Source organism: Gopherus evgoodei, chromosome 3, assembly GCF_007399415.2.
Source record: "Gopherus evgoodei ecotype Sinaloan lineage chromosome 3, rGopEvg1_v1.p, whole genome shotgun sequence".
NCBI lineage: Eukaryota > Metazoa > Chordata > Testudines > Testudinidae > Gopherus > Gopherus evgoodei.
This window is the reverse complement of record NC_044324.1, coordinates 177,976,633-177,990,551: the sequence shown is the minus strand read 5'-3', so window position 1 is coordinate 177,990,551 and position 13,919 is coordinate 177,976,633. Positions and strand designations below refer to the sequence as shown.

At 39.8% G+C, this 13,919-nt stretch overlaps 1 protein-coding gene across 5 annotated transcripts in view; it reads right to left on the bottom strand.

Moving 5' to 3' along the window:
• Positions 1 to 433: 433 nt before the first annotated feature.
• The window catches only part of RPS6KC1 (ribosomal protein S6 kinase C1), a 113,760-nt gene continuing 100,274 nt past the window's right edge, over positions 434 to 13,919 (bottom strand). For 4 of the 5 annotated variants that reach the window (XM_030557517.1, XM_030557519.1, XM_030557520.1 and 1 more), the window contains 3 exons: positions 7,481 to 7,563; positions 6,413 to 6,508; positions 434 to 2,794 (listed from right to left, as the gene is read on the bottom strand). In XM_030557517.1, coding sequence (XP_030413377.1) covers positions 2,684 to 2,794; positions 6,413 to 6,508; positions 7,481 to 7,563 — 290 coding nt within the window. In that variant the 3' untranslated portion in view covers positions 434 to 2,683. The remainder of the gene's footprint in view (positions 2,795 to 6,412; positions 6,509 to 7,480; positions 7,564 to 13,919) is intronic. The other variant, XM_030557518.1, reaches the window with a different exon arrangement.

Here is a 13,919-nt window from a genome sequence, read left to right as displayed (position 1 = left end):
CACAACCTCCCATAGCAGACATGCTGAGGACTTAACAGACAAAAATACACATTTAGATCCCAGGGGCATATTATGAGCTGGTGGAAATGGCTAAAACTCCATTGGCCTTTCAGGGCTGAATTTGAAATCTACTAACAGCAGGCTGAATTTGGCCCCACAGGTGTAGGTAGTGAAACCAATACATTTAACTCCAAGTAGTGTGACATCCAGCAATAGGAGCAATGGCAGAAATTCCCTTTTCATGTATCAGCTCAAAAATTGTGTTTGCTTTAAGTGATATAAATAAATAGTCTATTTAGTAGCAAGGTTATTAAAAATTTAGGATATCAAAAAACTATTTAGGGCAAGTTGCATTCTCAAGTGACAGCTCCCTTATGTTGTCTATGACACAGATTCCCTCCCTCCCACCTGAAGGAGATACTATTGACAGCATTCAAATAAAAAGTTATCGATATATTTGGATGTCATTAACTAAGCCGAGTGCTTTCCACTGAAAATAAATAGCTATTTGGTCCCTTCCCGAATGGTGTTTTCTTTCTTCTTGATTTTTGGATTTCAGGCTGTGTTTACGTATCATTTTGCCTTGCACTTGACCACAAACTGCACATAGATACCACTTGAATGGTTAGAACTAGACAGCATTTAAAGATATCAAGACAACAAGAAAAGTGTTTTTAAAAAGTTACTGGCAAACTACCACAATGGAATAAGCCAACAGACCATATTTATCTGATAGTGTTACCGTATAGAGAGCCCCAGGGATTGAGTCAGGTGGCTGAGGGAAGGGAGGATTCACTTGAGCAAAGAGATCTCCTTCCAAAGTCACAGCTAGGGCACTGCTGGAAGGAAGCTCTGCAACAGCTTGGTCTGAGCATTAGAGATTTCCTACCAGCTCGGCACAGGAAGTTGTTCCTGTGGCTCACCTGAGGGAGTTCCTGTTATGAAGCCAGAGGGTGGTAGGTTGAAATGCAATTTCTGGGAGTGATGTCATCTTGGACAGCACTCCATAGGCAATGATACTGGTGACCTGGTTACAACCTGCCCTGTTGCTGCAGCCCCTCTGCTGGAGTTCTGATCACAAGAAGAAGAAAAAAAAAAAAAAAAGAGGGGAGTGGAATAATTTAAAAAGGAAAAAAAAAGTTTCCAGATTTCCTTTGTTTAAGTGAAGTATTTTCCTTTTCCACTTTATTTTAATACACAGACCTCGTGTCTAACAGATGGAGACTGTGCAGATGCACTTTTGGGAGTGCCCATAAAATATGTTGCTAAAATACAAATAGGAGAATTTTTTTTTTTAAATACAGTAACGATTGCTGAAGCCTCTCTCTGGCAAAGGAATTTGCCTTTTGTTCTCCAGATAAAACTAGGGTAAAGGAACATTTAAAAACAAATACAAATACATTATCTGTAAAAGAATGTGTTTATGCTGTATTTATGTACATGTCAGGAACATGGATTGGCATAGCTGGGGAGCTGCAATAAGAAAAAACAAAACAAGGCAATAAATACTCTTCATTTCTTAGCCCCCTTTCTCCTCATTCCCTCCTTCAGATCCCACTACTCACCAAACAGCTCAGCTAATTGTCTCATTCCCATTTCCCACCCAGAGTTTCCTTAGTTGCTGCTCACTCAATTGGGACCGACAAGTCCCCTGGTTCTTCTGCACCTAGCACCTGGAAACAGATCATGAGAGTGGGCCAAGCCACTCAGATGGTTAGGATCATCAAGAGATAAGACTCCAAAGGATTAATTGGGAAGAAGAATGCGGACAATGGGGTCTTGAAGAGGGAGAGGTTCAGAGGGGAACACACCAAGGAAGAGTTCATTAAGTGAAACTGTGGTAACTGCAATTAAGAGAGAAGACTCTCATTTTTATATCCATACATTTATTTAGTATCATGTTTTCCTGGTTCTTATTAAGTTAGTAAAGCAATATTTACTTGTCTGAGGAAAAATGACTTCCTTTTTTGTAGTGACTTAAACACGAAACTCATCCAATGTTCTGGAGAGAGAGTTCTGCACAGACATTGATAACTGAGAAAGCACAACGCAGGCAGCACTGGTTTTTTCATATGCTCTTTCCACTATTTGAAATGATATGCAGCCACTTTCAAGACACATTCCACAGTATGATGCAACAGCTTTCTTATTTTTTCCATGGATACATATTTTTGTTTTATAGGCCATGTTTTGCATAAAGCACTTTTAGTATTTTGTTCTGCATATACTATTAATAAATTATTTGATCCTTTCCCCCACAGTTGCATCTAGCACAGGGAAATAGTCTGTTGACACTATAAAAGGCCCTACTTTCTGCTGTCATGGACTAGAGAGTTATGCACTTCTGTCATCTGATGAAGCACCTGGAGTGTGGTCCTGTTTCTACTTAATTCATAAGCTGGCAGTGCTAGACATGCTTACCCAACAGTTTCAACACAGAGCACACCTTTGGTGAGACGGTTTACATATAGCAGCCACTTGCAATAAAAATAAACTAGCACCCTGTCCAGTCAGTGATTTGTGTTAAAAATATTTGCTTTTTGCATGATTACTCCCATCTCCGTTATTCATATTGTCCAAGTGATTCAATATGCCTTATATGATGACAAGCCAGGAGTGCTTCTGTACCAGAGAAATTTGTCCATCAGAAGACATGAGCATGTTCATACAGCCATAGTTCCTTTCATCTCAAAAGATCTGCCCAATCTACAGGGGCAAAAAACGGATGAGATTTGATGTCTTCAACACCTGCAACTCCTGCACCAAGACGCTCCACAGGGTTAAACTGCAAAAGCTTAAAAACACACCAAACAATTCAGTTAGTAAAAGTGAGCACTACTTCTTAGAGTCACAGCAAGATCGAAGAGTAAGATACAGCCTATAACACCGAACATATATAAAGTTCAGTACAATGAAGACCCCCTTGCTGGACATGGAGATACAACCTGCTGAGACTAAAGATCCCAGTATGCAATGCTCTAGAACAGAGGTCAGCAACCTTTCAGAAGTGGTGTGCCGAGTCTTCATGTATTCACTCTAATTTAAGGTTTTGTGTGCCAGTAATACATTTTAATGTTTTTAGAAAGTCTCTTTCTGTAAGTCTATAATATATAACTAAACTATTGTTGTATGTAAAGTAAATAAACATTTAAAAAACCTTGAGATGCTTCATTTATAATTAAATTAAAATGCAGAGCCCCCAGGACTGGTGGCCAGACCCGGACAGTGTGAGTGCCACTGAAAATCAGCTCGCGTGCTGCCTTTGGCACTTGTGTCATAGGTCGCCTACCTCTGCTCTGGAACATTACATGCTGGGATTCCTAGCCCCTAGTGGCTAAGAGAATGGCACTATAGAACTCTTGTGTGTTGCATTTGGCCTACAGTCACTCTTTAGTCACCTCGGTATTAACATAATGCCACAGATGATGGCAACATACAGGTTTCTTTAAGTTCCATGATTCTGTCTCTACTGCCCTAGAATACGGTACAGTTACAAACAGTATTATCTCCTGAAGAGTATTTCCACAAAATGATTGTAACCAATAAGGGAGTGTAAAGTGATGTAATTAAATCCAAATTTAAAATCGAGATATTGGAGAAAACTGGTGCAATAGTTTAATGGAAAACTGCCAAAACTAAACAGTTTCTTTGCTTGAGTTACAATCTCCAAACAAGACAGCATATTGAAAACAGGCTATAGCCATTTGGAAAGGAAAGCATAATATTTATCCCTACTGAGTTTAATAAGGGGGAGGGATAGCTCAGTGATTTGAGCATTGGCCTGCTAAACCCAGAGTAGTGAGTTCAGTCCTTGAGGGGGCCCATTCAGGGATCTGGGGCAAAATCAACACTTGGTCCTGCTATTGAAGGCAGGGGGCTGGACTCAATAACCTTTCAGGGTACCTTCCAGTTTTGTGAGATAGGTATATTATATTATTAGAGAATGGTAACTTTAACGTGAATGTTAAGGCACTACTTCAAATAGTCTGATAAAGAGCCATGAAAATAGTTTGTAGACTTGGAGATTGTTTTTATATTACAAATACACAGTTCAAGGGCATACATTTAGTTTTTGCCTTTATTCAGAATGTTTCAGAATATAAATTAATCATACTTGTCATGGAGTACTGTGAATTCTAATCTCAATGCATTCAAATGCCTACACCTGAGAATCAAAATGAGCATAAATCCATATGCATATTAATCTGTACATTTTAAGTTGGTTCTGCCATTTAAAATAATCTAACTTCATTCCCGAAACATAACTCGGGAAGCAAACTGCATTACTGTGAGAATTTACACAAGCCAGCAGACAAGCAGATGCAGTCACTGTCACGCTGCCTTCCCCTGAAACGTAACAAGTGACAGCAGGTGGGAAAGTAAGCGCAATGAATTTTATGTTCTGAAGTTCTGTATTACAAAACAAAAACTTTATTCTTGGAAAATAAATGCATCATAAGTTATACCAGATATCTTTTTTCCTTAAAAAATGTGTGCAAATGTTATTGGCCAGTAAAACCTGGAAGTATCTAAAGAAAAATCTTGAGGACAAAATACTAATTAAATATAAACTAAGAACCTTAGCTTATTCGTTTAACAAAACAAAAACAAAAAATAGAAAAAAAAATCTGTTTTCTCCTAAGCACATGGTGTTGGCTAGACGAAGAAGGCAGTGAAGTCATCAGCACTGGAAGCTGTATGCCATGAGACAAAACTTGGTATGGTTTTCTATGTAGCTGCACACTAATCCCTGCAAGCTATTTTGTGATGTCCTGACCTGCATAACCTGTTTGCTGGTGGAAGAGGAAAGCCACAATGACAAATTGCTAACCATGCCAAGAGACCCTTCCTTTTCCTGACAAGGCTTCCTCAACAATGAATGGTAGTTTCCTTGGATAGTCACACAACAGCGGTTTGATTTACTAGCCTATGGAGCTGAACCTCCATCCTATAAGTCACCAGACTGCACATGAGGACTTAACCTGAGCTACGACCCCAACAGATATGATCTTGTTATCAGTTTGAAGTTGCCGGAAAGTGAAGACTATACTATGTATCTGTGTGTCACTTCAAACTGTAAATGGCAGACGCTCCTCTGCTTGGTATATTTACAAGTGAACCAGACAAAAACACAAGTAAATTTACAATAGAGACCAATCTGTCAGAGAGAAGTGGACTACAGGACCTAATAAGTCTCCAGGTCTATAAGCATATGTGAGATATTTCATTCACTGTGCACTGTTTATTTCTCACACTCTTTAGTAACATGACACCTGTGAGTGCTAGGCTGGCACTGGAATTGGTGCTGTATTACAATATGACTGATAGACGATAAATCATTGGCTTGGGAGAAAGATACAGAAGTCAGTATGCCACTGGTTTCTTTAGACGGTCAAGCTTTAGGTCTCTTTCCTTGGGTTTCAACTGTGTTCAAATCAAGACTGAGTTCCTAAATGATGTCATCATTTGTGTAGCCTCTAAGCCAGATGCTCTTCATTCGAAGTCCAAACCACAAAACCACCATATATCATTTACCCTGTTCAAATGGAGTCACTCATACCTATGGTAGGGATCCTATGTTATGTCTGAAATTAATGAACATGTAAGGAGGTGAGAAAGGAGAAGTACATTCACTGCAATTCCATGCTGTTCATGCATAAGCTTATTTCAGCATCTTGTGTTATCAGTCATGATCACCTAACATGGAGAGCTAGAAAACAGCAAGTTTTGTTCTTCCCCTCAACATTTAAAAAATCTTTAATACAAGGCACAATCGACCTGAAAGGCTGTGTATTTTCTTTCAAGCCAGCATCCCTTTGATTCAATCCTCTAATGGACAATGTATTAAACATTATCTTTCTGTTGCAAAAGCCAGATTATTCACACTTTAAATTACACTTGTCTTCCATCCTTAAGGGATGCCTTGAAGTTCTCTTCCTTCATGGAGGGGAGTAACACATTTTCAACTATAGCAATGTCAGAGGTATGGTTAACATAACAGTAAATTATGGATTATTTAGTGTCTGAAGGTAGCTTGCTATATTGGCATTGGTATTTTTGGATTGAATTAAAATGTTCATGGAAATACTTGGGATGGATTTAGGACAAAACTCCTAAAATGGTCGTATACCACAGGAGGATTTTCAAAAGCACTCAGCATCGGCTTAATTTTTCTCCCTTTGAATTCAATGTTAAGCTCTTGGTCCTCTACTTAGAAGTCTGGCATCAGAAGTCAGAATTTCCAGATGTAAAAATATATTCATGCAAAATTCATAAGCAATGACAAGAGGGCTGCCTACAACCCTGCAGTCAGCTTTTCATAGTTAGGTTATTTCACTGCTACAGCACAGTTAGAAATATTTGTACATATATGTATGCTTACATATGTAAAATGCATTTCCTGTTAAATTACCTGCTGAACGAGTGATCTGGCCTCTTTGGATACGTGATCTGGCACATTCAAAGAAGTGTGAGTGTTTATTCCTGCTGGATGACACTCGGCTAGAGTCTGAAACAATCAACCAGGAACACTTCTTAATCAATATAATACAAAGATAGCATAGGTGCACACTGATGCAAACAATGTACTTAGAGCAATCCTCAGATTAATAAAAAGCAATCATCATAAGACTATATTAAGGTACTTGAAGTTCTCCTGGAGCTATATTTTTATACAATTTATACTTTAAAACCTCCTCCTCTTCCCCCAGACTTCATCTTTTTCCTGTTTCTGGTCAATTGGATTCTTGAATTTTGTTCAGATACCCATTTTTTGGAATACTGAGTAGTTTTCCCAATAAAGTAGCAATGTCTTTTTCTACCACCTGCTTCTGTATGGGCTAACTACATATCATCACTTAAGCACATTAACTTCATACATTATACTCTAAAATTATTGATCCTAGTATATGTGTGCACTAGAACATATGTAGGAGAAATGTAAAACTGGGCCATGTGAGAACAAGCAGTAAGAAGGGAGGAGGTGAAATCCATTTTACTGATCGGGTGGTCAATCTATACAGAAATTGATTAAATATCAACATTTCACTGCAGATCCAGCTCAAACCTGAATTAATGTCAGTACCACATACGTAGATCTATACTGCTCCCTGGACTGACATCCAATAGCTTCAGCACTAACATTTGTATTAGTGTACAAATGCTGGACATGTGCATTGAAAAAAGTAGAGAAGGAATATTAGATAAAGAATAATTGTGGCTTTTTTATTATTAACCTCAAAATTGCAATATGGTAAATACAACTTTACCAAGTTTTTGAGCTAAAGCTTGAACAAGCCTGAATCTCTGAAAAAACTGTACTGTTCTTCTGATCCTGTGCAAGCCAAGTACGTCTATGCAGCTCAGGTCTGAAGAACACAGCTGAGAGGGAGATAGTAATAAAAGCACGCTCAGGCACAATTGCTTCTGGAAGGATGGTGCCTCCATGTTGATTTTACTGAATATCTGCATCACTGCCTACCTTTCCAGTGAGGAGTTCGAAGAGAATGGCACCTAGACTCCACCAATCACAAGCTTCTGTCTCTTCTAGAATAGCTCCAATCTCTGAACACAAGGTATTTAGATAAAGATTTTAAAAGTCAGTTTCACCTTCAAAATTAATATTGATTTACAAGGTGACTATTTAATGCTGATTGCACATACACAACGTACTACAGAGCTTTCGTTATGCCTGCATGCTACTGAGCCCTTTAGCCACCTGTCGCAGGCTGCATTTTTCAATGTAGCTGCACAATATACTCAATTTATTATTTCCTCATTACTTGCACAGTATGGACTGTTTCAATACCAGTAGGCACATGGGCAAGGATTCCTCTCCACTGGATTGCTATGTTTCCTTGTACAACAAAATTTGTTTAGTGAATTTAGGGCTAGTGAAAGGGGACAGATTAAACATTTTAAAGACAGAAATCCATTTCTCCATAAAATAGGTACAGTTCATCAAGGTTGGATTTAGGGGCAGGTGACCCAGGCAATCACCTTAGGTGCTGGGCTTGGGGCATGTGTGTGTGTCTGGCACTGAATTGTTCTTTATTGGCTTATATGTGGCACGAATAAATACAGATTTACAGATCCTAGCATGCAAATTTATCATCTTACATGACAGGGATAAACCATGCATGCAAATCATGCAATCAATCATGAAATAAGTTACAAATTCAATAAAAAATAAGGTATTCAAAAGTTTAACAAACTTTGGAGGGGTGGGCACCAGAGATCCTCCTTGCCTGGGGTACCATTTGATCTAGGGCAGGGGTGGACAAACTACAGTCTGTGGGCTGGATCCGGCCCCTCAGGGCTTTGGATACAGCCTGTGGGATTGTCACCCTGGGAACCATGGCCAATGGGAGCTTCTGGAGAGGTACCCACCAGCAAGAGCAGCGTGCTCAGCCCTCTTCCCCCCATCCCTTAGAGGCCGCAGGGACGTGGTGCCGGCCGCTTCCCAGAGTGGAACGGTGCAGGGCCAGGACTCCTCCTACACCCCAACCCCCTGCCCTGAGCCCTCTGATGCACCCCAACCCCCTGCCCTAAGCCCTCTGCTGCACCTCGCACCCTTCCCGCACCCCAGCCCCCTGCCCTGAGCCCCCTCGTATACCCTGCATCCCTCCTGCACCACTGCCTTGAACCCCCTCCCACACTCCGAACCCCTCCTTCACCCCAACCCCCTTCCCTGAGCCCCCTCATACACCCTGCACCCCTCCTGTGCCCCAACCCCTTGCCCTGAGCCCCTTCTTGCACACCGCACCCCATCCTGCACCCCACCCTCCCTCCTGCACCCCAACCCCCTGCCCCAGCCCTACATTCATGGCCCTGCATGCAATTTTCCCACCCAGATATGGCCCTCGGGCCAAAAAGTTTGCCCACCCTGGTCTAGGGCCAACCCTGCAGTCCATGCATGACAGTACCACTGCAAGTATCAGAGGGGTAACTGTGTTAGTCTGGATCTGTAAAAGCAGCAAAGAATCCTGTGGCACCTTACAGACTAACAGACGTATTGGAGCATGAACTGTCATGGGTGAGGAGGACACTAGTCCACTGGAAACTGGACTGAGACCATAAACATATTTCATGGAATCACTGAAACACAGGGCTAGAAGGAACCTCAAGAGGTCATCCAGTCCAGCTCAATGTGCTCATGTAGGATTTCACAGAGGCTATTCAACAGCCATCAGAATTTAGTTACTGAAAGTTGCTACCAACTGGACTGGATTCAAATCACCTACCTACCTACATGGTAAAAGCATCCATCCCTAATACCCAGCAGCCATCCAGACTACTTCATTATTCTCTATGCTCAGGACACAGCAAACGCCAGAGAGCAGTGTGGCCTGTGTACACTCACATCATATGCAGTTGCACACTCATGGTTGTAGCAAAAATAAAGCACCTGGCCTTGACTGAAAGTCATGTTAAAAAAAAACACAAGCTGTCTGCTGTAAAACAGAGGGCATAATAGACTGCAGTGAAGAGGAAATCTTAATTTTGACTGTCAAAAATGCAATAGCTGCACTAAAATTGCTTTAGTGTCAAAATCCACCCCAGATTCCAAGCAGAGAGCATTGATTAGTATACAGTCACATGGCAGTTGCTATGAAACACATTATGCCAGTTTAGAAAAAACTATTGTGTATCCTTTTATGCAGATTAAAATGAAGATGGCAGAAGAGAAACTACAGATGCATCAGATTCCTGTAGCAAGGGAGAGCAGAACAGTGACTACAGCTCTCCCCCGACACAAAGAAACACTGAGAGCGCAATCTTGCAAGTTGCGGAGTGACGAGGGGTACGTCTTCACTACCCGCCGTATCGGCGGGTAGCAATCGATTGCTCGGGGATCAATATGTCACATCTCATCTAGATGCGATATATCGATCCCCGAACGTGCTTATATTGATTCCGTAACTCGAATGGAGTTGCGGAATCGACAGGGGGAGCCGCGGACATCGATCCCACACCGTGAGGACGGCGAGTAATTCGATCTTAAGATACTTCGACTTCAGCTACGTGAATAACGTAGCTGAAGTTGCGTATCTAAGATCGATTTTCCCCCGTAGTGTAGACCAGCCCGAGCACTCCCACTCCCATTAGCTGCAATGCAACCTGAAGATGCTCAGCCCTTGCAGGACTGTCCCTCAATACAGCTCCTTTTTTTTACACTCTCCAGCACCACACACATGGGGCAGTATTTCTTTAACTAACACTATCTACACATTAGAAAGTTTACTAGGATAGGTTTAAGCAATAGAATCCTTGGTAGTAACAGACACTGATGGGTTATTTGCAGAATCAAGCCCACAGTGCCTTCTACCAGAGAATCTCAAAGCTACTTACAAGAGGTTGTTATGTATTAATTCACTCATTTTGCAGAAGGTCAAGCTGAAACAGAGATTGATTAAGTGGCAAAGTGGGGACAAGAACCCAGTTCTAACCATTAGAAAACTGTCAAATCATAAATGGAGAGTTGTATCATTTCCTGTCTCTTACCTATGTGAGCCACAACATTCAGACACCAAATCCTCCTGTCTCTTTCATCCCCAAACACCATTAAAAAGATACAATTAGGATAAACAGAAACAGCCACAAAATACAAGATTCAACTTGCACTGAGGGTTCTGGCAAGATTGTTCACATGGTTTATATAGTCTAAATGATTAGTCACCAAAACCAAAATAAAATGTTAAGTGTAAAAGCCACCTAGGTAAAGCATCCATCTGTACTAATCAAAATTGAAATTAGTATTACTTTCTTCCACTCCACCATCACCCAATCCCTCCTTTGCCTTCCTACCCCTCACCCGTTTTCACTTTCAAAATCAAAGTAAGATGTTTTTCTTAAGAAGTCATTGAAAATGCTACATATAAACATATGCTGTTTACATTCCATTACTTTGAGCAGGTCACATTACTTTTGATGCAATACAGTGATAGTAATAAGTTCAGAACATCATATCAATATTACTGCATTTTTATCTCGACTATACTTCATGGGAAAATTTAGAAATAGGTTATGAAGCACTTACACAGAAACCAGCTAATGCAATACCACACAGTGCATATGCTTTTCAAAGCTTTAATATCGCAATAAATGTGAACCACAATATCTGCCCTCACTCAGAAAACATTTTCATTTCTATCCATCAGCAAAGTAATTTAGACAATAAATAGTAGTACCCATAAGCCTAAGTGAATAACTTGGGCATATTTGTGCCTGTCCTTTATCAACCTTTAAATTGAGGACCCTATTCACATTCGGACATGGACACAGGTGCTAGTGTTTCCTAGGATTAACAGTACACAAGATCACAAGATCCTTTCAACCGGAAAAGATGATAGGGTGAACAAGTCAGTAGTTCATCCAACCTTAACGTAACTTGACTAAAGAGAAAGAGCTGCTTTCTTTTCCCCAGAAATCATATCCATGGGACAGCCAGAATCAGGTAATGCAGCACAACAGTGCTAAATTCCTGCAAAGAAATACTTTACCTGCAACACCTATTGCTAACTGAAGACAAGCTTTGCGAAATGCTAACCACTTTCACTCAGACAGATGGTTCAGATAAACAGCTTCTGTGAGGAGGCTTGGTGCTATTCTTCTGATATAGCGGCTGGTCTTGAGTGAAAGGCCTTCTTTGCTGCCTACCTCCCCCCAATATTTATCTGAACATTTATATTATACATAGTGGTACCTTCCTTCCTGATATGCAGCTGATAGAGTCGTTTGTTAATTTTCAATTTATTTTGCAAACAGCAAGCCAGTTCTAGAGTAGAAAGGGGAGCCCAGACTAATCTATTTTGGAACCAAATCTTTTACGCAGTTATTAATATTGTAACCAAGACACACTTTGCCTGTTGTCTTTATAAAATGCATACAATAATGGTACAATACTTACATTGAAATACCACTGTTCATGCTAAAAGATCTCAAAAAGTTTTATATAAAAAGGCACAGGACATTTTTTTCCTCCCAAACTTACCTGATCTGGGGCTGACCATAAGATCTGTTGAGCAGTGCACTGCAAGATTTTTGGAATGAAAGATACCTGGTTCAGAAGCAGTCTAGTGGATTTGCAGCCACTATGCAATTTAGGCCTTATCTTTCAGTTCACCTGGAACAAAGTTCAGTCAAGTTTTCCAGGAGAAACTAATTCCCAAAACAGACATTTGAATTAGTTCAGACATAAGTCCTGAAGTTAGTACACATGAAAATAAGTTGATTTCTGAAAGTAAGTAGAGGTATTGCTTAACCTAATATTTAGAAGCTCTAGAGTTTTGTACTGAGCGGTTTCTCCCAAGCTCTGTGCCACTGCCGTACTCAGCCAAAACCATTAAGGAGGACTGATTGGGGGGGAAGTGGGGGACCGACAAGCATAATCCTCTGAAAATTATAGACATGGTGTTTACCATTCTCTGCTGCCATGTATAGCCCAGAAAATCTATTTGCCTTATTTTTCCTAATTTAAAAGCTTTGTATTTTAGTTTAGTATTATAAATGTAAAGAAACATTTGCAAAGAACCAAATAAAAGGAACCAAAGCCAATTTACTCCACACAGATTGGATCAGCCAAGATCTCGTAAGATACAGTAACTAAATACCACATCACATAAGTGATTTGGTCATAATGCTCTGCTGAAGTCCTTGCAATTTATAAAACACAGACCATTGATAGTTACATATCAAAGGTATATCATGGTCTTTAAACATTAAATTAGCGAGGCAAGTCAAACGAACATCTAACAAGATTTGGGTACAAAAATAGGAACCTACATATTTAGATATTTAAAAGTATACAGGTATCTGTGTTCCTCTTTAGAAGCAATTTCCTCATTCACTTAAGGAAGAAGGTTAATTGTAATAGATGGGATTATGTTTTTTCTTCCTGTTAACAACTCAAAATGGAATTAAAACTTCCTCTAAAAGTCAGGTGACATAGGACACCAAGACTTTTTACCACTGTATTATCAAAAAGAAGATAAACCTCACACCCAACATGATCTTTACCCCTTCAGCTACTTCCACTTACATTACAAAGCAATCTTCTTTATTAATTTCAAGTCTTATGCCCAACCTAATACAAATGTCTCCTTTGGGAACTACATTTCTCCTGGAACTATTAACTGGATTTTGTTGCAGGCAAATTAGAATAATTATAAAGCAAATGACTGATTTTCACAAGTCAAACAGCATTCTAAATGTCTTGCTGCTTAAAGTATTGCTTCTGCAAGAGTGCAGTGCAAGAACATACGTTGTCTGAAAAGAGCTACTTTAAAATATGCCTTAAGAACAAGTTATTTCTGGAAAATGTTTAATAATCTCTGCAAATCCATTCCTTTCAACAATTCCTCTCCCCTGTGTGCATGGGATTTTGGAGTTGATCTGTTTTCTTTCTGGAACTTTGGTGTCTTTAAGAACAGTATTTTATTTCCTACTTCACAATAAATCAATATTTTCTCTGACATTCCAGAACCTACCTCTGCATTCAGTTGGTCTAAATTATTTTAAAGTAACTCTTCACAAACCTTGTTTCTTAAAATCAATGTTTCTTACATTCAAGTTAGTCTTCACCGCTCAGAATGTCTTTATCCTCCATTTCTACTTTCTCCTTTACATTTAGGACCACAACAGTACATAAAAGTTCACAGAGCAAGTCAATAGCAAAGTCAGAAATAGAATCCATGGAGTTTAGTCTCTCACAATAACCATTAGACCAACCTCCCTTTGATTTCTAGGGGTCAATGATATTTTAATTTCATTTCTGAAACAATTTACTCCAAATGAAATTGCTACAATACAGAACGGTAGTATTTAATGAATATCAGCAACCTCACATTGAAAGTTATATACACAAGGCTTCAGGTAATTGGACAAGTGGGGCGGGATATATTTGTCCAGCAAATAAACAT